Genomic DNA, 26337 nt, shown 5'->3' on the forward strand with positions numbered 1-26337 from the left:
CTAAACATTGTGTGTGGCAAACACGTACTTTTTCTCCGACACAACGGCTCGACCGATCAAGGAATTGATGCCGTTCTGGGATGGAGTAGCAAGCAGCTCGCTGGGCGATTATCCCGTCAATCCCGGCAGCCCCGCAGCATCATGTGGAGCACCATCGAGAACTTCAGAGAGAGCCTCTCGCAGATAACGTCGGAGGTTCTCGATGCTGCAGAGGAGCTCGAGGGCGGCGGATCTGAGCACCCGTCATCCGCTCCTAATACTGGATCAGATGCTTCCTCTCACCGGCGCTTGCGCCAGCTGCCTCTAACCTGCCAGGGAGAGGTATTTTTCTCAGATCTGAGTTGCCTACTTGGTACATTTTGCTATTGTGGCCTTTAATTTTCTTCCCATGTCGAGTTGTGTGTATTTGCGTGCGCGTGCTTAGATTAGGAGCAATCATTCCTGCATGACACTATTGGTGTAGGTATTAGGCTCACGTCGAAGAGGTGAAGGGGTTAGAGAGAATGTTCAGGTGTACGCTTGGTGCCTCAATACACAGTGGTTTGGTTGGGTGGGGAAATTATCAATGCTATGCCCATTAGCATTATCTCTTAGTCAGACTTTACCCAACAACACATACAGGTCCTACCAAAGAGCCAACAAAAGCAAGATGACGCTTCTAAGTTTCATCGGGAATTTTATTAAGAATCTTCGTGTCCCGACCCCGGACTTATTAGCCACTCCCACCCTTACTCCATCGCGCATTGGGCGCGCTCCTGTCTGCATCGCTCTGTCTTGCAGGGTAGAAGCCATCACTTGCAAGAGAAGGATCAAGGATTTTTCAAGCTGCTGTTTTTCTTCAGAGACAGTGCCATGCAATAGTGGATGTCTATAGCTACCAAGCCGCAGAGTGGAGTATTTTGAAAGGCTTGCCATAGAAATCGGAGCAGATTATAACTTGAAATTTCTCAACATATCTCAAGAGGTGTCTCTTCTGGAACCAATATCCTTGGAGGTCCAGTGTGATTGGTATATCTTGGGGCTACCATCACTGCCTCAAGAACATTGTCTATCGAGGCTTGTTTCGACTATTCAAGAGCTTATGGACCATGCCGCGGTTGTCACAAACGGGTGCGCATAGCAATATAAAATATACTCGGATAAATAGATTTATCACTTAATACTGAAGCCAGAGGATATAGAGAGAAATAGATAGATAGAGAGAGAGAGTGAGAAGATCGACACAGTACTGGGACTAGAAGATGGGTTGGTCCCCCTCCGTAATAGTATCTTTATTATTGAGGAGAAGTCTATACAAGCACTTGAACTGAATGTATTATCACGTTCGTTCTAGAATAAAACTTGATGGTTCCTGGAAGCCTCGGCTTCCTATTCCTAGGGCAAAACCCTATTCCAAGGAACTTCAGTTCTTTATTTCGAATCCTCGAGAACCAAGGTTCTCACCTCTGGATCTCACCTTCTAGACTCGAGGCATGGCATCCCTGCAACTCTCTTTCGACTCGGTTTCTAGAGTCCTCTTTCTGCAGAATAACTCTGCTTTCCTGGACACGAAGTCCTTCCCTTGGGAATTTCAACTTCCGAATCACATCTCGAGAGTCTATCACTCTTAGATCTGTGGATCTACTTCCCCAAACTCGTGTACGAAACCCCTGGGTTGATCTGGCTCTAGTTCCTCAGAGCGCTTCTCCTGCAGAGGCTCATGTCTTCTTCTGCTCCTACTCCCTCGTGAAGAGGAAGTACACCTGCAAACACACACAAACACGGGAAAACAATTCGTATGGCGAATCCACAATTGACACCTCTCGCTCTTTGCGCGGGAAAAGGGACCTCCGTGCTTCGTAGTCTCGCGATCTCTTGCGTCTTTTGGCAGCAGAGTCTCCTCTTGCTAAGTCTCCTCTTGCTGGCGCTGGCAACTCCTCTCTGAGTGAGGGCGTATGATGCTTTTATAGCTCCCTGGCCACAGCAAGAATAGCTAAGCGCAGGTTGCCCGCGTAGAGATTGCGGCGGATTTTTTTCTTTTGCTCTTCTGCTAGAAGAAGCGAGATAGAAAATGTTGGCTAGTTTTTTTGCTTTATTTTCCAGATGGCTGCCCACTTATTAAGTGGGCGGCCGGCATATTTTAAAATTGGTCTGAATCTGCCAAAAAAAACGCAATAAAACCTATAAGTTAAAAACAATACACTTCCCAGGCGTCCTTGGATGCAACCACATGCATAGATATACAACCATAGACTTCCTTGCGGGAAAGCATCTACTTTCTCGAAAAGAAACCTGCTTTCTCAGAAAGCAATTGTATTTCCTCAAAGTTTCCTCTGAACCCATCTTCATTCAAGTGCTTGCTTTACCTTGTGCACAATTCTAACCATAGTTTTTTCATACGTCAACCATGTGTCTCACTCGGTGGGTATGGAAGCCCGATATAAGTCTGATTCAGACCCCTCGAAGATTTCATACGTGGAATACCATACGACACTAAAAAATTAGTATATATATATATATATATATATATATATATATATATATATATATATATATATATATATATATATATATATATATATATATCATAACAAATAGCAATTAAATTTAAAACACTAGACTCTAGACTCTAGAGAGCAGCCCAAAGCCAGCTGCCACTGCCACATAATGCATTAAAACATGATACATCGTAGAAATTAGAAAATGTAGAATCTAGCTAAATCAAGGTCTCTGATCAATAGATACAATCGTACATGAATGATGATACATCAATGATCATACTAGATGTAGAGGCTAGAGCAAAGCAGGAGATGGCAAAATATGGAGCTTCCAAAACCAACAAGACTGTATATTGAGTGTTGAGATGTCGAGCTCTACATCTTGAGCTGGCATCCACTACGGGTCTTGGCCGCCTACGGCATTTACTCACTGGCGCGTTAGCTGACCGACACAGAGGATCTCTGCCAGTGATTCTACAGTTGGACTACACTTATGGTGCCAGCCTAGTACGCTTCTAGCGTGTTCACACTTAGTGACCGCATGTACGTATGTGCTACTTTTCAGTTTTAGCACTTAGTCATTTTGTACTCTCTTTTCTGTGAGAAGAAGAAGAAGCTTTCCATCTCTGTGTGCTTTGTGCTTGTCTTGTGTAGCTCTCTTGCATCCTCATTCTTTACACTGAGTACTTCAAAATTCAAATGACAAAACATAAATAGAGCCTAGAGGGTGGAGTCTAGCCGCTCGATGCTAAAATAGTGAATCCAAAACATAAGTAGAGCTAAGAGGAGTCAGGACCGAGGCTAGAGCAAAATGCAATGAGCTCTAACTCTCATCAAAGTCCACCTCCTCATCATCATCCTCATCCCAAGCCTCATCCTCGGCAACGGAGCATGAAGTCCCAATATCACTGGGCATACTAATCGGAAGAGACTCCATAACATCATCAGTGCTCTCTGCAATAGCCTCCTGAATCTCCTGCAACTCAAGCAAGCGCTCCTCATCCTTCTCTTTGTTAAGCATCTCCAATGTCACCTCCATTCTCTCATAGCCTCGCTCTTTGATCTTGCATAAGAGCCTCAGTTGGTGTGTATGTAGACAAGCTTCTCGGTATGAGCAAGAAGTAGCTTATTTCTTCTCTTGGTGTGAATGAGAGAGAAGGTGCTCCAATTTCTCTCACATGGAGAGGCACATGTCCCTTGAGAAAGCACCTTAAGTGCAAGAGTTTGCAATGTGAGCGTGCAAGCCCCAAAAGTCTCCCACCATTTTACACCCTCTTGCATTCTCTTTGGATCCTTTGCAATAGGATAAGCAAATGACTTTCTTTCAGTGAGGAAAGTGTCCAACTCATCAATGAGGGTACCCTGCATGGTCAAATCACCCTTTGTATACTTGTCCAAAAATGTCATCCACCCGTCATGAACCTCACTATCATTGAATTGCCCTCTTCCTCGCCATATAGGATGCAACAAGTATCCCACAGCATGCAATGGTGTGTGCATCATATTCCATCTATCAACGCATAGGTTCTTGATCTCTTGCATCCTTGCCGCATCAATACCTTGCATGTTTTGAATTTGCTCAACCATGCGATTCGTAAGCTCATACACAAGCCCCATGGTGGCTCCTTCCCTATTAGCCAAACAAGTATCTTCAAGATGGGAGCACAAATCTTCAAAATCAACTTGGCCTCTTGCCAAAAGGATGCATTAAACACAATGTCCGAGACCACTATGGCCTTTGCAGTCCTGGATGCCTTCATTTTCACAAATTTTGCATCAATCATAAGCCTACGCACACCTTGCATACATCTCTCATCCACAAGACTAGCCAACATGATGAAGTAGTAGGCAAATCGAGTGGCCGATGGCTCCAACAATTCCTTCTTGCTAAGCATTCAAAACAATGCCAAGACAGTGGACTTTCTTGTGACAAATGTGACAACCTTTGTTGCATCTTCAAGAATTTTTGCAATCCAAGTGTCACGTGACACATCCAACCCTATGTGTCTGTGGACAAGCTGCAGCACGATCAGGGTTCAGTCAGTCCAGTTAGTCTAGATTTAGAAGTGATCTGGCACTTTTTTGAGTCTATTCGTAGACCGTGCATGCCTAGTCACTTAGTATAGATGCATATCCTCTGGTTGCACACAGCATGATCATAAGCATTCCCATCAGAATCCATCAGAATCAGTGAGGGAAATTTTTCAGTGATTTTAGCCTATTTTCCCTATTTTTGACATTTTTCACTTATTAATTTAAGTGACTTTCCAACAAAAGTAGGTAGGGCAATTTGGGTAAGAAAATATATAAGCAAACCAAAGTTAGCACTAAATGGCAGAAGAGGCAACAGGAGCCAAGCTCAGCAGGCAACTTCTCCAACAAGACCTTGGTGGATTCGTGCCAAGCAAGACCCATCACTAGCGTTTTCTCCATTAGCAGATCCTCGCCGCAACCCTACCACAGCCTGGCGTTTTTGCATCAGGGCACCCTGCCAAGGAACCCCATCCTCTAGCGTTTTTGCAAAGAAGCCAACAGCTAGCATTTTTACATCCCTTGCGTTTTTGCATGACCCAGCATTAGCAGTTTGCAACGTTTTCAGCCACAGCAAACTAGCGTTTTCAGCCATGAAGAGTTTGCAAGATTCAGCCCTCGAAGAGTAGCAGATTCAGCCCTGGTAAGACCATCAGTTTTCAGCCTTGAAGATCATCAGTTTTCAGCCCTAAACCTGCAGATTTTCAGCGTCAAAGAACCACAGAACCAGCCCCCCCAAATCAACGTTTTGGACTAATGGCAGATTTCAGCCCGTAGCGTTTTTGGACAGCAGATAAAAGATTGCAGATTTCAGCCTTAGGTGGACTTCGTCATCACCGTCGTCATCGCCGACATAGTCTAGACTTGCATCAGTGTCATGCATTCCATTTGTACCAGATTGTGCAATTATAAGTAGACCACTCTTGCTGACGAGAGTGGGGCCTTCGGAGGAGGGTTTTACAACGTCTCTGGTGTCGTATCTCTCTTCTCTCTCTATCTCTCAGTCTTATACACTTGCACGCACAGTGTCCATTCGCTTGTTTGTGATCATAGCACTCTTTCATTAAGAACGGAAGGCTCTACCTTTCATAAGAACAAAAGAAACCTTGAGCACAGTTCGGAGCACTCATCTTGAGCAAAGCGCAAACATTCATTCCGGTGCACCTAACATTGGTATCAGAGCTTTGGCAGTGTTCTGTATCACTCAAGGAAAGAACCACAAGCATTTTTTTTGCTTGTTGCGATCGCACAAACCCAAGTTTGCTTGGGCGTGTCGATTCCTTATCGTGTTTTTGAAGAGTGACAGGAATCCCAAGAAAGAAGGGCTTGTCCAGCCTTCCCTTGTGTCTCTTTTCACTCATTGAGAGCGGACCGTGCACTTAGCGGCCGGCCAATTGACGTGAGGTGGGAAAAAGCAACCTTGGTGTGAGCGCAAGGCTGCCAAGCGGTGCGCCCGTGGAAAGGAGTAGAAATCGGGTGAAGAGAAGATCCTTCTCAAACACGGTTTGCAAGCGAAAGAAAACCTCAAGAACCTCAAGAACCAAGACCCCAAGAACCCAAGCTCCTCGTGAACCCAAGAACCCAAGAACCTCAAGAACCCAAGTTTCTCGTGAACTTAAGAACCCACGATTGCAGAATGATCATCACTCGAAGCGGAATGGATACTTCGCTTGGAGGTGATGAGCATGAGAGAGGCGAAGAAGAATTTTCCCCACTAGAAGGTTTTTCCGACCCTCCCCCTTCCCCATCTACACCAAGGATTGCACTAACTCCTATTGAGGCTTTAGACCATATGTTTCTGGAAAGGAGGTTAGAACGCGAAGCAAGAAATGTAGAAAAAATGGCAGAAATGGAACGCAGACACGCAGAAAGAAGAGCAGAAAGAAAAGCAAAAATGGAACGCAGACACCAAGAAAGAATCGCAGCGGCGGTCATAGGAATGAGCGACCAACACATGAAAGAGTTCTTGCGACTCGTTTCTCAAGCACAGGCACAGATGCAAGAGATTCGGGAAAAGGAGACTCTCTCAGTCTCTTCTTCTCCAAAGCATGACACACAGAATTTGCATGATTATGAGAAGCATGATGATGATTTGGATGACAAAGATAAGCATGATGATTTGAATGATATTGCTAAGCATGATGATTTGGATGCCAATGACAAGCATGATGATTTGCACGATCAAGATGTGATTTCTCACAAGCATGATAATTTGCATGATCAAGACGTGATTTCTCACAAGCATGATGAGTTGCATGACGATGATGTGATTGTTCACAAGGATGATGTGTTAGTGGATGCTTTTTCTAGCGAAGCTAACCTCGTTGTAGATTCGATCAATCACGAAGAACCGATCTTGGCTTCCGAGTCGAGGTCCAAAGAACCTCCACAGGACGATTCGATCACTCAGGAAGAAGCGATCTTGGCTCTCGAGCCTAGGTCCAAAGAACCCTCACAGGAAGTATTATGTGTTCGCATGATTGATACGCACGCATGGTTCAAGTGTTTCATTCGTGATCGTTTCCTGTATTTTAGTTAGCGTCTTTATGTTATCCCTTTTCCTAGGCATGACATATTGTATGTTGAGTACGTTTCACTCATGGATGAGCACGAATGTATGCGGATTGTTGATGAAAAGCTGAAAAGTATGCATTCAAGGACGTCATTTTCCATGTCTCTTCCTTGGCATGACACATTCGTAGCAAGAGCACATGAAAGTATGAGCACCAAGCATGGGCATTTCCGTTGGGCATTGCCAAAGTTGATTGCCTTAGATCAAAAGAGAGAGATTCGATCTCATTGTTTTTATGTGTTTGATGAACGGTTTGGCACTCCGTCTCTTTGTTCATCTACATGGCATGCACAGTCTTTGAGGAAGACAAGATTTTTCCCACTCACTTTACATGGAATAGGTATGTTCATGGTTTTGTGTTGGAAGTGGTTTTAGGAATTTTCAGCCATGGAGATTCTTGAAGAAGAAAGAAGTATGACTAAAGACGAAGTTGAAGCATCGAAGGAGCCACATAAGACTTTGTGTCGCTTTCGGCGCGGCCCAAAGAAGCAAGCGTGGCAGACCTTTATAAAGTTCAAGTACCGCACGACCCACACATCAGAGTGGGCCAGCAAAGAGTCCCTTCCAGGATTCCGGATGCTATTGGCGATCTCCCTCTACGCCATACAGTTCGGTATCAATACCTCACTTTGAAAAGGAGGGGATGTCACGTGACACATCCAACCCTATGTGTCCGTGGACAAGCTACAGCACGACAAGGGTTCAATCAGTCCAGTCAGTCTAGATTTAGAAGTGATTTGGCACTTTTGTGAGTCTATTCGTAGACCGTGCATGCCCAGTCACTTAGTGTAGATGCATATCCTTTGGTTGCACACAGCATGATCATAAGCATTCCCATCAGAATCCATCAGAATCAGTCAGGGAATTTTCCAGTGATTTTAGCATATTTTTTCTATTTTTGACATTTTTCACTTATTAATTTAAGTGAGTTTCCAACAAAAGTAGGTAGGGCAATTGGGTAAGAAAATATATAAGCAAACCAAAGTTAGCACTAAATGGCAGAAGAGGCAACAGGAGCCAAGCTCAGCAGGAAGCTTCTCCAACAAGACCTTGGTGGATTCCCGCCAAGCAAGACCCATCACTAGCATTTTCTCCATTAGCAGATCCTCGCCGCAACCCTACCACAGCCTGGCGTTTTTGCATCAAGGCACCCTGCCAAGGAACCCCATCCTCTAGCGTTTTTGCAAAGAAGCCAGCTAATCGAGTTGCCGATGCATTCATTAGAAAAGGTACAAATCTCTCTTTTGTGTTGCTCTTTCATCTTTTTTGATGGTGTTAGCATCAATGAAAATGAGAAACAAGTAAGCCGGTGCCCAATCTGGCAAGCATTGTGATGCAGATGGTCACAAATCCATGGCCTTTAAGCTTATTCACCTTTCTTCACTTCTAATCACAATTGTTTTTCCAGATGGCATTAGAGTTGCGGAGCCCCCAGGTTTGGCAGATGAGGCAAGGATTGTTCATCTTTGTAATCTTCAACCTCTTATCTTGGCTTCTAGATATGGTGTGCTCTTGCTGAACCGAGTAGGCAAGGATTGTTCATCTTTGTAATCTTCAACCTCCTATCTTGGCTTCTAAATATGGTGTGCTCTTGCTGAATCGAGTCCCAGCGGAGGTATGGACGACCTCCCACACTTTTGCCTACGACTAGCTAATAATGACATGCCGCCTCGGCATGGTGTATATGTGTGCCGTTTAGTCTGTACAGCTCGCACTAGCTTGCAAAGCTTGCACGACACTAAGAACGTTTGCTACACTTCTTAGCCGTTGGTAAACAAGATTGTCTATCTTGAAACCCAGCTACTTTTATTTCAAAGGTGGCTTGTTTACTACTTGCTCCTAAGCAATTACTCATGTATGTTGACTCGTCATTTTCCTTCATTACCTACTATGGCCTCCAAAACGCTAACCTTGCCTTGTGCCCAACATTTGAAGGGGTGTTAGTGTTTAAGGGTCACTTGGTATATGACATAGTAATAGAGGAGAGAGAGAGAGAGAGAGAGAGAGAGAGAGAGAGAGAGAGAGAGAGAGAGAGAGAGAGAGAGAGAGAGAGAGTGAGAGAGTCGACACGGCCCGACGGAGCTTCATGCCCATGCTCGGCCCGGTGCATGTCCCCGAATTACATCTGGTCAAGCAAGTTTTGGCCACGTTTGAAGGGCGCCAAGATTTGAGATATATTCCTATGTCCATCATTTTCTAAGTCTTAGAAGTATTTGTTGGCAATTGGAGCAACCATCCTTCACTAGTATTGATAGAGGATCAGCCCTCAATTGTGGCATATGGCATCTTTTGTTAGAGATAGCACCACCATGGTTGTCCATACCCTCTCTCGTCTTCTGCAGTTTCTAACTCTCTGTGTCATGTGCACACTTCATTTGCGATACGTGGACATGCTTCTGCTACAGTCCAGTATCAATCGTAGTCTAGCTTAGGACCTAGTATGGCACTTTGTGAGCCTCTAGCCGGACGTGCATGTCTAAGCCGGTCATAGTTGCATACCCTCTCTTGCACAGTACCGCATTTTAGCATGTGCACTTAGCCGCGTGTGAACCACCTCTTAGCCTTGCATTTTATAATAAGTGACTTTTCAACTTCTGGATAGTGGGGCCTGATTTGACATTGCTTGACCCAGCACTTGGCACCTATAAAGGGAGCCCTTTGGGCGCTAGGAGAAGCAGAAGAGGCAGCAGCAGCAAAAGAACCTGCACCCTCGGTGTTCGCAGGCCAGCACCTCAGCATTTTCAACCTCCTCTCATCAGCGTTTTCAGCCCAGAACAGCCAGCAATTTCAGCCTATGATCGCCATCAGCATTCAGCCCCTAGCCTCGTCATGGTTGCAGATCCTAGCCATTTACATCGCTAGCGCTTTCAGCATTCAGCCGTAGAAGTCGTCGTCGCCGCCGTCACCGATACAGTACCCCAGCATCTAGCACCCCTTGTGTTCTGGCTTGGCTCTTGCCTAGCTCAGCATAGGGATCCTGATTCCTCAGTACCCGCAGTACTCCTCAATTGCCATAGTACCCTAGTACCCGCAGTACCCCTCAGTCCTCTGTACCCACAGTACCCCTCAGTACTTGTAGTACCACAGTACCCATCGGTAGCCCAGTACCCCTCAATACCCGCAGCACCCCTTAGTACCCATCAGTACCTTCAGTACCCGTAGTAACCCAGTACCTCAGGACCCGCAGTTGCCAGCAGTACCCCTCAGCATCTACAGCAGTACCCATTAGTATCTCAGTATCATCAACATTTAGCATCATTGTATCATCATTTGTGCAAGAAATAAAGAAAGTACTTGCTCTCGCAACAGAGCAAGAGGGCCCTTGAGGGTTTGGGACCCAACATTCGGTGTCATCTCTTTTCTCTCTCTACCATCCTTTATGAAGAACAGAAGCCAGACAGAGCAGTCTATGCTATGAAGTGAATTGGCCAAACCAAGATGTCTGCGTCATCTTGCCTATATCTCCGCCTCCAATCCTCCGGTGTCGACCAAAACAGAATCCATGCCAACGCTGCCACCAAACCGCATCACGGTGTGGCTCTCAATGTAAATGAGCTGGGAGTGGCCTACTGCCCAGGTCGAGGGATAAGTCTGTTGTAAGGTTACCGAGGGTGAGTGTAAGTAACTCTGAAGGTAGCAATCCAAATGATCAAGAGAGTAGAAGAGCAATAGCACTACTATCCAAGCCAAGCTCCGGATGTAGTCGTGGGATGCCTGATCTCCTCCATCTCGCGAGTAAACTCTACAAGAGAGTCCAAAGCACTGAAGTCCCACTCCAGTCTGTAGATCCAAGCAATGAACCTGCCCAAGAAGAGATCTGAGATCCTCTCCCTAAGTCCATGTAGATGATCATGTGCAAGCAAGTGATCTGACGTGTGGAGGTCAAGTGGTAAGCGTTTGTCCACCCAAGATGGTGGTGTCTTCTCTGGGAATGTCGGAATCCCATATTCCATGAGCATGGTCATATCTCGTGTGAACTCCTCTGATGAGTGCATGGGTGTGTCCATAGCAAACCACGAGTCACCACCCCCTCTAGAGAGCACAACCACGAGTCACCACCCCCTCTAGAGATCTGAGATCCTCTCCCTAAGTCCATGTAGATGATCATGTGCAAGCAAGTGATCTGACGTGTGGAGGTCAAGTGGTAAGCGTTTGTCCACCCAAGATGGTGGTGTCTTCTCTGGGAATGTCGGAATCCCATATGCCATGAGCATGGTTCTCGTGTGAACTCCTCTGATGAGTGCATGGGTGTGTCCATAGCAAACCACGAGTCACCACCCCCTCTAGAGAGCACAACCGCCGAATGATGGCTGGAATGAATGGATCTCCCAAGGATCCTATGCTCGTGTATGATCAAGCTCATATCGAAGATACCGTGTACTTGTCAGAGTGTGCAACGGAAGGTGAGAGAGAGAAAGAGACAATGGCACGAGAGAGAGAGAGAGAGAGAGAGAGAGAGAGAGAGAGAGAGAGAGAGAGAGAGGAGACAGATGGTGGAAAGGTTGGCAGCCCAATAACTCCATATGGCTACATGATGATGAGACGAGACAAGACAAATGAGGGTGCCCCCCCTCCTATATATAGGAGAATAGGGGCTGGTTGGGCAATAATCCTCAATATAGCCCAATGACCTAAAAATATGACCCTCCAATATAAATGGGGGAATATGTGACCAAAATAGGTCTAAAGTGGGAAATGTGCTGAACAACCCTAAGTGTGCCTGAGATCCCTGTCCAGCAAGTGTACGGGTGGCCAACCCACAACCAAGGGCCAGTGCACGTGAGTGGTGTGTGAAGCCTGTAGACAATGTGCAAAGCATCTGGAGATGAAGAATCTAACACCCCCTCTCAACAACAGATGCGGAGAAGCTGTCGAGGAGAATACAACACGCCTGGTAAATCTGGAGAAGATGTAAATCCCGGGAGAAAAGGATGAGGAGCGCCAGCCAAACAACACGACAATCCGTACAGCACCAATGTGATGATGACCAAGGGTGAGGACACTCCGATCAAGTCGAACAAGGAAGCTGATGGAGTGGCAAGCTACGGAATAAGTCGCTGAAGAGGATTTATGAGGAAGTAACCTAAGATGAGCTTCCAATAGCCCATCGGTGATGATCACCACTGGGATGGAGGGACCCAATGTAGCAGCAGGAGACAAGACATGGGGTGCCCCCCTGAAGAGGAGCACTCTGACCAAGAGGAGAGGAAAACTGCCGAGGTGGAAAACCGGTATTATATCCAAGTCAAAGAAGCTCGAGCAGAAGAGGGAGGAAGAGCAGGAAGAAGAGGCTCAATAGGGAAGGCATCATCCACCATAGTAGACAAGATGACAAGATAAGCAATCCATCCCTGTAGAGACCGCAATATCTGCAATCTTTCGGGAGAAGAGTCGTCTTGAGGGTATATATAAGCTGCAATATGATCTGTCGTTCCATGGCAGACACACAATATCGAACAAAAGAGTCGGAGGAGATCCTGGGAAAAGTCAACTTGTGGGAGCCCATCCACCACCGGGGTCTGGACAAAAACTCCAAGAGAGAGTCTGCAAGTGCAAGTCGTGAAGACACGCAACACTTCCCCCCTCGGAAAGTAATGGAATGTGGTGAGGTAAAGGACGGCTGAGAGGATGCATCGGGAAGAATGACCGGTGTTGTAGAAGTCATAGCCTCAGATTAGACCAACAAAGCAAGGATCATCCAGGAGGTCTTCACCGTGTAGGTAGTGCATAGGTACATCCAAACTCCATGTGGAGGAGCCACATAACCAAGCAGAAGCAAGGAAGAGGCTCTACCAAGTAGAGGCAAGCAAGGCAAAAGAGCCACCATGGAGCAGTGTGTTGAAAGAGACCCTGCAGGCATCCAAATGCCAAAGGATACTCACATCTAGGAGAACATGTCCAAAAGAAGTGTCTGACGTGCCAAGAGGCACAGGTCTAACATACAAAGAACCAATGAAGAAGGTGGATAGGCAATCCCAGATAGAGAAACAGCAGTCGAGGGAGAGTTACTGAGGAAGAAGTAGCAATGGAAAACACAAGCCACGTCCACATAAGTGCCTGTACCAATCCAATCCCCTGCATCTTCCGGAGGGCAAGAGAGCCTCGAGGAGGGAAGATCTACAATGTCGAGGGAGATCCGTCAGTTGTGCCAAAACCTATATCTGAGTCCACGTCTCAATGTCGGAGAAGGAGCAAAGCTAAGAAGAGGATCTGAATAACCACGCCGGATGAAATGCCAAATGACCGCGAAGTAGGGGTTACGTGACGGGAGAGGCAAGGGAAACCCGAAGAGATGTTGAAGGGGCAAAGTAGAGGTGTTGTCGAAAACCTGAAAACGTAGCCAAAGGGAGCTCGAAACACCGCAAGGACGCAGAGGTTTGAGCAAAACGCCACGTGATGGAATCACCGATGCCAAGAGTGTAAGGTGAGGGCTGTAAATACACCAAAACAGGCTGAAAATCAGCAAGGTAGAAGTCGGAGAATCGCCGGTAAAGTCACGGGATTGATCAGCTTCCAAGCGGGAAGACCAAGGGGCAAGGAGCGGGGCTCCGGCTGTCCAAGATCGGCAAGGAGGAAAGGCTGAAGTAGAGGTAAAACACTGGTCTAAAACTGCTGTTGTCTTGCTGCCAAAAATGCTAGTGCAACTGGCTGCTGTCCTGCCCAAAAACGCTAGGGATTAGGGCTGACAAAAACGCAGATCAGTGGCTGCCTTCTTGTAAAGAACGCAAGATCAGAAGTTGGCTGAAAAACGCCAAGCAAAGGAGAGGGCAGGTGGTAGAGGGAGGGAGGGGCGCTAGCAAAGGTTGCAGAAGAAGATGCACATCCACAAAACGCTAGGGCTGAAGCAAAAAAACGTTGGTCCCAATAATGCTGATGGAGATGAAGCAATTCTTCGCGATGAAAATCTCCGCAGAGCCCTCCCAGGTGTAGGCGATGGCAGATCCAAGCCTAGAGCTCTGATACCATGTCAGAGTGTGCAACGGAAGGTGAGAGAGAAAGAGACAATGGCACGAGAGAGAGAGAGAGAGAGAGAGAGAGAGAGAGAGAGAGAGAGAGAGAGAGAGAGAGAGAGAGAGAGAGAGAGAGAGAAGAGACATGACAGGAGACAGATGGTGGAAAGGCTGGCAGCCCAATAACTCCAAATGGCTACATGATGATGAATCATGAGACAAGACAAGACAAATGAGGGTGTCCCCCCCTCCTATATATAGGAGAATAGGGGGTCGTCGGGCAATAATCCTCAATATAGCCCAATGATCTAAAAATATGACCTTCCAATATAAATGGGGGAATATGTGACCAAAACAGGTCAGAAGTGGGAAATGTGAACAACCCTAAGTGTGCTTGAGATCCCTGTCCAGCAGGTGTACGGGTGGCCAACCCACAACCGAGGGCTAGTGCACGTGAGTGGTGTGTGAAGCCTGTAAACAATGTGCGAAGCATCTGGAGATGAAGAATCTAACAGTAGTGCAACAGTCACTGAGAAACCGCACGGACCACCACCGCTTGAACCTGCAACCCAGTGTGGCCAGGTGGCTAAGCTGTGAAAAGCCAGACTAAACAGTCTGCACTGTAGAAGCTACCATAAGCTGCAGCAGTCACCGGTAGACCACACGGACCACCATCGGATGGTGTCCTGTCAGTAGGTAGGGTAACCCAAGATGAGGGGAAAGCCAAACTCAACAATCAGTTTTGATGCAAGAAGGCCATGTCATTGCTTACGAGAGCAAGATGTTTTCACGTCCAGAGATGGTGACACAGATTTATGAGAGAGAGCTATTGGCAGATATCCATGCTCTTACTCAGTGGCGACACTATTACCTTGGAGAGGATTTTACAATCTTTACAGATCATCATAGTTTATGCTACTTCTTGTCACAGAAGCCCTTGGTTTTGGCAATTTCCCGATCCATCATCGAAGCTTTGAGAATATGGTAGATCAGTACGCCACAGATCCTAACTTTGCAGACATCTTTAGCCGGATACAAAGCGGGGAGACAGTTACAGGCTATTCTATACGGGACGGCTATTTGATGTGAAAAACGATGTTGTGTGTTACACAGCCAGTGAGGAAAAAGGTTTTGACAGAGACCATTGTCCAGGCCACCGCAACATAGATACTACCTTGCAGGATGTTGAGCGTTACTTCTATTAGCGAGGCTCAAAAAGGATGTGGACGACTTTGTTCACAATTGCTTAGTATGCCAAAAGGAGAAGTTTGACATGCATGAGGCACCAGGACTTCTACAGTCTTTACCCATTCCCTCCCGCCCCTGGGAAAGCATTGCTATAGATTTCATTTTTTACCTTCCCTGTAAGGATTCTAGTTACTAATCCTTAATTAAGTACTTAAATTCATGATTAAGACTTAAGAAACTTAAACTTAACTCAGAGATAAGACTCTGTGTTTGATTCATTGATTGAAATGTGTTACAAGGGCGTTCTTATATAGAAACGGAAGAGACACATGTGAATAGGTGTGACCCATCATGAAGAGACACATCCTTTAGGCAAATAGACGCATCCATTCGATGAAGAGCCGCAACCATTGGTTGAAGGGGCATGACTAGTCGTCGAAAGAGTGTGGCTGTTGGTAAAGAGGCATGACTTTTTTTATGATTTTGCAAGGAAGAGACGCTAATGGGCGTCTGGAAAACACTACTGGTGGTAATAACTCACAAAAGGAAAAGATTGGAAAGAAGTGCCGCCATGCGCAAGGAATCTTTGAATTGGAACCGTCTGCCTACGTTGAGCGACGCCCCGGTACAAGAACCTTCTTTAATGTGATCGCAGACTCTGTTTGTGAAAGAAAAACATCGAGATCAATGCTCTATGATTTGGGCATTCCCTATGTGGGAGGACACAAGAGGTGTCACAAGACGGGCACCACGTGCCAATAGAAAAGAACAGACTGAACAACTTTAAGCACTTCAAATAACAACTGAACTGAAATAGAGAGAGACGACACGCGACACGGAGTTGCGGAATTCCACCCCAGAGAGTATTGGCCCCAAACCTTGGCGCCCCTTTCGGTATTTCTTTATATTGCATCAACACAATACAAGCCGGTACTCCAAACTCTTCACCTTCTCCAAGAAGCATGCCAGAGAATGAGCCCTAACCTCATATTTAAAGGCCCTTGGCCTGAAAAGCAGTTACAATAAAAAGCCTTTAAAACTCAAAAGCTTCTGGTCCAAAAAGCAATGCCAAAAGCTGCTTTTTATCGCGTTGATGTCCGTACAGCAGGCCACGTGTCAGCCTGCCACGTCAACAAATTAGGGTTAGGGTTAGGGTTAGGGTTCTGATTTTAGGGCTAGGGTTTCGGGCAAAATTAGGGTCTCTGATTTTAGGGTTAGGGTTTCAGTAGAATTAGGGTTTCGACACGTCAGCAGTTTGTTACATCTCCCCTTCTTGAAAGAGATTAATCGTCCGCAATTACAACATATCTGCAAAACAACTCAAGTTAGCTCAAAAATTTCCGAGAGTCATTCCGAGGGACAATCTGTTTGCTCTCTTTATTAAGGAGTTAGCTTCTCCTTTCTGCTCTTTTGATAAAGGAATTAGCTTCTCCTTTCGGCTCTTTTGATCAAGGAATTAGCTTCTCCTTTCGGCTGTTTTGATCAAGGAGTTAGCTTCTCCTTCCGTCCAGATCAGAACTCTTGATATTCCGCGTAGTAAAATTAGCCATCACACCCAGACCATACTGATCTTCCACGGGTGTCTTGATGCACTAAAATTACATACCCAAGGCAATCTCATCCAATTAGGAATATTCAGTGTGGTTGGCACATCACAATGCAACACAAATGCTTACATATGCATGTTACAAGACATAGAAACATAAAGCCATCGATGAACACTCCTCCCGCATAACCTAACAAGGTCAGGGCCGGGAGATATTCAACGACTCCCTCATCACTCCTCCCGCATAACCTAAAAAGGTCCGGGCCGGGAGATATAGAGTCCTTTTACAACCAAACGCCTCCCAGACCGCAGCCTGCGTCGTTTGGAGGTGTTGAGAGTAACCACTGCTCAGACTTCTTAATACTCCTCCTATATAACCATCCAAGTCCGGGCCAGGAATCACAACAACAATTATTTTACAAGCATACAACCAAACGCTCCCCAGGCATCGGCCTGTATCGTTCGGAGGTTTTCAAACATACAACGAAACGCTCCCTAGGCATCGGCCTACGTCGTTCCGAGGTTCAAACAATACCAAAACAGTATTTCTCACTTCTCCACCCGGGAGTAAAATCACCAATCATTGAAACCAGTATCAAACTAGAGTCAAACAATTCAAATCGGCACCAAAACAGGTTCAAAAATAGATACCATCCATTTCAAACAAATTCCAAACAGGATCACCAAACAAGATCAAACAGAACTCAAACTTAAAAAGCAATCTCGACATCAGACGAGCTTGAAAAGTCGACTGACTTTCCATCTTGAAACCTGTACCAAAAATTAGGGTTAGGTTCCTTCCATGAGGCCATAGCCGAGCACAGCATGGTCCATCAGCTCTTGGACAAACAGTGTTGCTTTGGCGGCGATGGTAATCCCAAGATAGCAATCGCACTAAACCTCCAAAGTCATATGCTCGTGAAGAGACATCTACTGAGAGATGTCAAGAAATTTCAAGATATAATCTGCTAGGGTTTCCATGGCAAGCATTTCAAGATACCCCACTATGCCAGAAGTTGCACTCCGAAGGAAGATGTCAAAAACCATATAACTTCGAGCAAAATTTTTCTTGAAAGCTTGCCAAGTACTTTGAGTATGCTGCTTGGTAGCTATCAACATCTGCATGGCATTGCCTCTGAGAAAAACAGTGACTCGAAACAAATCTTGGATCCTTCTTTTGCAAGGGATCTTAATGGCTTATGCCCTGTAAGACATGAGCGGTGAAGACGGGAGCGCGCTCGATGCGCGATGAAGTAAGGGTGGGAGTGGCTAACAAGATCCCTCAAATAAAATTCCAATAGCTCTGTCTGCTCTTTTGTAGGACCGGTATTCTTTCAGAAAAGTACACGCCTGATGCTCTGATACCACTGTCACAAGACGGACACCACGTGCCAATAGAAAAGAACAGACTGAATAAATTTAAGCACTTCAAATAACAACTGAACTGAAATAGAGAGAGACGACACGCGACACAGAGTGGCGGAATTCCACCCCAGAGAGTATTGGCCCCAAACCTTGGCGCCCCTTTCGGTATTTCTTTATATTGCATCAACATAGTACAAGCCGGTACTCCAGACTCTACACCTTCTCCACGAAGCCCTAACCTCATATTTAAAGGCCCTTGGCCTGAAAAGCAGTTACAATAAAAAGCCTTTAAAACTCAAAAGCTTCTGGTCCAAAAAGCAACGCCAAAAGCTGCTTTTTATCACACTGGTGTCCGTATAGCAAGCCACGTGTCAGCTCGCCACGTCAGTAAATCAGGGTTAGAGTTAGGGTTATGGTTTCTGATTTTAGGGTTAGGGTTTTGGATAGAATTAGGGTTTCTGATTTTAGGATTAGGGTTTCGGACAGAATTAGGAATTCTGATTTTAGGGTTAGGGGTTCAGCAGAACTAGGGTTTCGACACGTCATCAGTTTGTTACAAGAGGTTTAATACAGCGCAGGATTACACGCAAGGACAAATACCTAGATTGATTTCTAGGAGGATTATTCTTCTCGGGATTAAGAAGGTGACATTGAGTTAACAGATTCTCGAAAAAGACGTGAATGATGAGTTCTTACATGGCTCGTAAGTTTAATGATTGGTGAAGGATATCATCGAGGTACTAGAGGAACGACATAAACCGGTAAGATAAGTATTGAATTATTGAATTTTTGTTTAATTTAATTTTTAAGTTCTCTTCTGAGAAAGAACCAGCTCAACTCACCATTGAGCAAGATTTTGAATTTTTTCAATTTCTCCCTGGCAGTTCAGTTGGATCTCTACAGTTGAGGACAACTGTTTATAAGTGAGAGGGATGTTGCTAAATTGGCTTTATCTGACAAAAAAATAATTCTAAATGAATTAGAATTATTGAATTTATAAGTGAGAGGCTTTTCTCGTTTGAAACACATGGAAAAAATAATTCTAAATGAATTATTGGAATTTTAAGTGAGAGGGTTTTCTCACCGGAGACATCCGAGTACAGATATTTCTAGTGCGTCATTCAAAAAGATGATGCGAGCACGGTGAAAGGGAATATTTGTAAGGCCACTAAGAACGGATACTTCTGATGCATCACATCAGATGGGTGACAGGGAGTATCGAGAAGAAGTATCCGACCATCCGGGAACGGACATCTCTGATGCGTCATAGGATGGGTGACAAAGATCATCGCGAAGGAGATTGTACCGTAAGTTCAGAAGGAAAGGACTAGGTGATGGGTATTCCTGATGCGTCACAAGGTGGGCGACGAAAGGCAATATCTATAGTCAAGAGGAAATTCCGAACTATGTTAGAATCATAGTTTTTTTCATACGCGTCCGATTCGGCAATCATACTTCCGGGCGCGTCCGCGTCCGATTGGCGCATGGTTGAGCAGAATGTGAGTAGGGCAATTTTTACGAGCTGGCAATATTTCCCCCAAAATGTCAAATTTACCCCAAAACGTCTCTACGCGAGTTTTCTAAAAACTGCAACACTGCCGTTTCTGCACACAGTGACTCGATTGAGGCTTGAGAGTCGAGACCTTGAGCCGAGAGCCCTACCCCCACACTCTTCCGCGCGCGGCTGATTCTTCAACTATGCCCTCCGTTACCCGTGGGCCGTGGGCTGCGCCTGAGTCTAGACTCGTGAGGCCTCCACTTTGTCAAGGTTTGCAGTGTGCACCTTGCAAGTTTGTAGAATCCAGATGGGCCGAGTGAAGCGTCCCGAATGGCAGTATGCAGAACAATTGAAGCCTCAAAAGAAAGGGCAATTTACATGTAAATCCAAGTATTGTGGGCATACTTGGGACGGCGGTCCCTCCCGTATTCGTGCACATTTATTGTCCCTCTCTGGCTATGGTGTAGGCCCATGTGACAGTGTGCCAAAGGACGTCAAAGAGGTGGTCACAAGATTGCATGTAGATGTACAGAATGATGGGAAGGACCCAAATGCATTTGTAGATGCCTTGGTGGATGATTTGGGAGGTAATGCCTCTCTATCTCAAGGAGGTGCCTCAGGCTCATTGAGTACACATGCATCAGGGAATGCTCATGTAAATGCCACTGGGACTTCGGCTTCCAAATCAAAAGTGGGGTCCTCGAGCAAGAAGAGGAAGGTTGCACAAGGGCCTTTGGCAAGTGCATTTAGCTTGCAAGCACGCAAGCAAGCAGATCAAGCCTTACATAGGTTTTTTTATGCAAAGGACATTCCTGAATGGAAAGTGCGGAGTCCTTTCTTTTTGGAAATGGTCAAGGCAATTGGACAAGTTGGTCCATCTTATGTGTCTCCCACATACAATGCTTTGCGCACCACAGAGTTAAATGATGAGGTCAAATGCATTGGTCATGAGATCATGGGTGTGCACGAGAAATGTAAGAAACATGGATTCACAATTGTATGTGACGGATGGTCTGACACTAGACGCAGATCTATCATTAACTTTCTTGCATGCTCTATACATGGTTCTGTGTTTTTGAAATCTGTGGACACATCTGGGGAGACAAAGACATCAGAATTTATTTTCAAGCAGCTTAAGGATGTGATTATTGAGGTAGGACCCTCCAACGTTGTGCAGGTATGCATGGACAATGCAACTAATTGTGTTGGGGCCGGGCAAATGGTGGAAGAGAAATGGAAACACATTTTTTTCACGAGATGTGCATGCCATTGCTTGGACCTCTTGTTTGAGGATATTGGGAAGCTCCCATGGTGTTAGGTGCAGCGGAATGAATGTTTGCGCTTTGCTCAAGATGAGTGCTCCGAACTAAGCTGAAGGTTCCTTTTGTTCTTATGGAAGGTAGAGAGCCTTCCGTTCTTAATGAGAGAGTGCTATGATCACAAACAAAGTGAATGGACACTGTGCGTGCAAGTGTATGAGACTGAGAGATAGAGGGAGAAGGGAGATACGACACCAGAGACGTTGTAAAACCCTCCTCCGAAGGCCCCACTGAAGGCCCCACTCTCATCAGCGAGAGTTGTCTACTTATGATTGCACAATCTGGTACAAATGGAATGCATGAGACTGATGCAAGTCTAGGCTATGTCGGCGATGACGACGGTGATGACGAAGTCGACCTAAGGCTGAAATCTGCAATCTTTTATATGCTGTCCAAAAACGCTATGGGCTGAAATCTGCGATTAGTCCAAAACGCTGATTTGGGAGGGTTGTTTCTGTGGTTCTTTGATGCTGAAAATCTGCAGGTTTAGGGCTGAAAACTGATGATCTTCAAGGCTGAAAACCGATGGTCTTACCGGGGCTGAATCTCCTACTCTTCGAGCTGAATCTTGCCGACTCTTCATGGCTGAAAACGCTAGGCTGCTGTGGCTGAAAACGTTGCAAACTGCTAACGCTGGGTCATGCAAAAACGCCAGGGATGCAAAAATGCTAGCTGTGGGCATGGGGGTGAGTGTAGCGAGGTGGCCAGGGCTGGGGGTTGAGGGCAGAAAGAAGCAGAGGGCAATGGAGGAAAGGTAGGGGGGTGGGAGGGGGGGCTACTATCTAAATTCTTTGTGAATATAGAGTAATATTTTTAGAAGTAGAAACAGATACATTGGGCTGCAATAGGACTAAATGTTTTATTTTTGAAGATGATATTTTGCAAAAGAGTAGTTAGCTGGTGTAGCATGATGTCATGCATAGGTGGGTAGGCGGTGAAGAATCTCTTTTTTGGTTTGTTTAAAAATAAACAAGGTGATTTTTTTTCTTTGTCAATTTTCTTGTGTGACTGCTCGTGTTTTTGTGATTGCTTTAGCCTCTCTTATAAATCGTAAGTTAAGATACTGACTTTATGAAGGTATGTGTTGTTTCTCACATGCTTTTATTGTTCAGGCTTCTTGTCAATAATTTGCAGACAATGGTTAGGTAGTTCCAACATAATAGAACAGATTATTGAAGGGTTTTGGAAATTTTGCTATGCCAAGACTGAAAATCCAACATAAAGGAATCTTATCAGTTGAAATTTCTCTTGCTTGTTAGAGTGCAAAATTGTTTTCCCCTTGAATGGCCAAATCTTTTCTTATTAGGGAGATAATGGCGTGACATCCAAGCAAAATGGAAAAGAAAACCACGTTCTTCCTCCGGCAAGTTTATCAAATGGTTTCTTGCCCAAGTTGAAAGAGCTGCAAGTACATAATAGGAAGCTTCAAGCCAGGGAAAAGGTGCGTGTCAGGTCTGTAATCTCTTTTTTACCTTAAATTATTCATTTTTAGTGCCAATGTGTGTTAATTTTCATGATCATGTGAATATTTATTTTTTAATAATCTGTCTGCGGTCCTATTACATGAGGGTAATTGTAAAAGGCCCTCTTGTGCCATTGCTTGTGTTGAAATGAATAAATTTTGTATTTTCATACTGGTAGGATTTGTTGAAAGAGTTGTCAGAAAAGAACCTCGCCTTGGCTTCCCTTCAAGAGGCTCATGGAAAGACTTTGGAAGAGTTGGGGATGCTGAAAGAGTCTTCAATAAAAGAGAGGGAAGAGCTGTCAAGTGTGAAGACCCAGCTTCACAGTATGTACTTGAATTGCTCTCAAATGGAATAAAAGCAATAGCTGCATGGGTGTTTCAGACTATTACTTATCTTCTTACTCTCATACATTCTAGGAGAACGAAAGCTAGTAGAAGAAGCGAACAGGGAGAACAAAAGATTGAAATTAGAAAAGCAAAAGGTAGAGCGCTTCTTGTTTTCCTTTTGCACTTGGTAAAGTCTTCCTTATGTCATATTTTTGATTTGTATGCTTACACCTTCCTTCTTTATGTCATATTTATGGTTTGTGTGCTCACACCTGCTGCTGCTCTTAAGTCTAGTACTGTTACTGGGTTGTTTAGATGAAGCAGGAGAACATGCAAGGCGTGTATGTCATCTATTGTAAGTGAGAACATCTTTTGGTCATGTAGGAAAAGGGACCATCTACAATGGGCAGGTCATTTTTATAGACAACACTGTAAGGATTGCGGGTTTTGTAACAACTCTCATGTGTAACTGCACTCCATGTGTCACACTATATGTGTGTGTTGTGTTGCCTACTATGTGTCAGCCTACATGTATAACCATGTGTTAGCTTGTGTGTCAATACCGTGTGGCCTATGTAGCTCTATGTAAGAGCACTTTTGTACAAAATTCAATAATGAATCAAGTATCTATTTTGCATTTGTGTTTGACTTTCTTTCTCGAGTTATTTTGATAGCTAATTATCATCGTTTAATTATGAACGGCTCTTTTCATTATCCGCCCTAAAACCCTACAACTGGTATCAAAGATTAATGTAGGGTTTTATTTAATTATCATTAGCATTATTTTCAAATAATCAAAATAGCTATTTTGTTGTAAATATCTACTTTACTCTCTTCAGTATTTTCTTTGTATGCATGAGCTAGGTGTCAATCTCTGTTGCTTTTATATTTAATAAAGGATATTTTGAAGGTCTATTTTTTTGGCCTCTTATTTTGTTTGGTATTATCAACACTTGCGCTGTATAATGTGGCTGCCTGTGTGTTTTTGAGTTTTTCCAATGCTCACTTAAAGTTTTTAAGTCTCACTACATTTTGTTTTTGTGGAGCTCATACTTTTCTAAAGGTGGTGTGGGAGCCACTACTAAATAAGATCTTATAAAGTTTGAGCACCATTTGACATTATCTGCTCTCGTCAAGACGTTACCCTCTGTTAGGGAATAAAGGCCTAAGTGCCTTGTACTTATAACTTATAAGTTAAAAAGACTTATAAGTGAGGGGGCCCAAGTGTGAATGGCCCCCTAGTCACTTACTCATATACTCAAATATGAAGCCCAAAATGCATAGCGTGGCTTTTTTCCCAGTTTTCAACGAGCTCTCTCTCTCTCTCACGTTCTTCTCTGCGTGTGCTTCTACAGCGCCTCTCTCCTCTTCTCCTTCACTCTCATTGCATAGGACAGCAAGTGGGCTCTCTCTCCTGCTCCCCCACACATGGTATCAGAGCTTTAGGGTTTCCAAGAGAGCCATCTTCGCAACACAGATCAGAATTCTGTTTTTGCTCGCTGCGGGAAGGATATTCAACCGTTTTTGTCGCGAAGGGATCCTCTCACCGTGTAGAATCGACCTCCGGTGACAGTTTCCCCAAAATTAGGGTTTCAAAAACTGGCGAACAGCAGCCTATTTCTGCTGAAATTGACCAATTTCGGGGTCAATTTGATGCAATTTCATTAGGGCAAGTCTCACAGGTCATTCTTACAGGTGTTTTCACCAACGAGGTTCTGAAAATTCAGCAAAACAGGTGTTTACAGGTCTGATTTTTGCCCTAAAACAGGGAATTTCAGCAAGCAAATGATGTATACACCTTGTGGAAACCTTTGGTAAGGGTTTGGCAGTGAATGTACGCTGTTTTGGGGTGATTTCGCGTGAAATTTGCTCGCTGTTTTTCTGTAACAGCAAGCTGTTTTTTGTCCGATTGCGCACATTTGGGCGTGTTTAGGTCGGCAAAACAGGGTTTCAGTGTTTGCAATCACTCAGAATGGCTTCTAGCAGTGAAAGTGGCAATTTGTTGCACATTCGTAAGCTTGAAGGTGCCCATAACTTTGCTATATGGAAGAAGCAATGTTATAATGTGATGCTGCAGAAGAAATAGGGGAAACCTATTAAGTTACAGGGTGTGAAACCGATTGATATGGAGGTTGAAGAATGGGAAGAAGTGGACGAGTTGGCTCGCTCCACGATCATGCTTTCGGTGTCTGACAATTTACTCTTCAATGTAGAGAACGAGCAGACAGCATGGGACATGTGGAAGCGTTTAGACGAGTTGTATGCACAGCAGAGTGCTGCCAGTAAAGTGTATTGGCTCAAGGAGCTTATGGATCTCCGCATGAAGGAGGGCACGCACATGTCGGTGCACCTCAATGAATTCAATTCTATTTTCAGCCAACTGACAGAGCTGAAATTCACTATTGATGAGGAGTTCAAAGCTACTTTTCTGCTATGCACATTGCCCGAGAGTTGGGATGTATTCCGGACAGCTCTTAGTAACTCAAGTGCGTCACTTAAGTATGCAGATGTAGAGAGTTCTCTCCTGATGGAAGAGATGAACAGGAAGAACACCACAGGTGGGTCTTCTAATGCATTGCACTTGAGAGGCAGGTCTCAACAGAGGGAGAAATCTGACAGTAAGGACTGGGCACGCAGCAAATCTCGTAGGAAAGATGTTGTGTGTCATCATTGTGGAAAGAAAGGGCATTATAAACGGGAATGCTATGAGTGGAAGAAAGAGAAGAACAAGGGTGCTGAAACTGATGCAAAGGACAAGGGAAATGCCAAGAAGAGCACTGTGTTGATTGAGGAAATCAATGTTGCTAGTAGTTGTGACAGTGCCAGCAGCACCGATGTACTCAATGCCTCTTCTGTGGATGCACATACCCTTGCTATGGGTTCTGATGTGGACATGCATACTTGGATTCTTGATTCAGGTGCCTCCTTTCATGTAACACCTCATAGGGATTGGTTTACACAGTACTCAGGTGAGGTGCAGGGCACTGTTTATTTGGGAGACAACTATGCATGTGACATTGCAGGTATTGGCAGTGTCCAGTTTTCCTTTGTTGATGGTATGACTTTTGTTTTGCACAAAGTGCGTCATGTGCCACAACTCAAGAAGAGTTTGATTAGTACAGGGCAGCTAGATGATGCAGGCTATCACACCACTTTTGGTGATAGCAAGTGGAAAATTTGTAAAGGGGCCCGGATTGTAGCCAAGGGTTGTAAATCGGACACTTTGTATCCTTTGCATGTATCTAATGTGCGTGACCATGTTGTCGCCGTAACCGAGCAGCCAAGTGTTTCTTTGTGGCATGGCCGGTTGGGACACATGAGTAAAAGAGGAATGCAAACTCTGTCTCGTTGTGGTTATTTGCCGTGTATGAGGTATGTTGATTTTTCTCATTGTGAGCACTGTATTTATGGTAAGCACAGTCAAACACCGCACAAAAGGTCTATTTCTTTGAAGTCTGACAGGTTAGACTTAGTGCATTCCGATGTATGTGAAATGCCACAGTTGTCCTTAGGGGGAAAGAAATATTTTGTCTCGTTTATCGATGATGCTACACGTAAGGTGTGGGTGTATCCAATACGTGCTGAAAGCGATGTTTTGG

General features: G+C 44.9%; 1 protein-coding gene across 2 annotated transcripts in view; it reads left to right on the forward strand.

Annotated features, from left to right (window-relative positions):
- The window catches only part of LOC147427688 (golgin candidate 3-like), a 55580-nt gene continuing 29243 nt past the window's right edge, over positions 1–26337 (forward strand). Inside the window, exons 1-4 of one of the 2 annotated variants that reach the window (XM_086497533.1) lie at positions 1–321; positions 22253–22387; positions 22588–22735; positions 22829–22893. In XM_086497533.1, the coding sequence (XP_086353659.1) occupies positions 142–321; positions 22253–22387; positions 22588–22735; positions 22829–22893 (528 nt within the window). In that variant the 5' untranslated portion in view covers positions 1–141. Of the gene's footprint in view, positions 322–22252; positions 22399–22587; positions 22736–22828; positions 22894–26337 lie in introns of those variants that run through there. The other variant, XM_086497534.1, reaches the window with a different exon arrangement.

This window comes from Adiantum capillus-veneris, chromosome 23 (genome assembly GCF_014529385.1).
Source record: "Adiantum capillus-veneris isolate H3 chromosome 23, ASM1452938v2, whole genome shotgun sequence".
In the NCBI taxonomy this organism is placed as follows: domain Eukaryota; kingdom Viridiplantae; phylum Streptophyta; class Polypodiopsida; order Polypodiales; family Pteridaceae; genus Adiantum; species Adiantum capillus-veneris.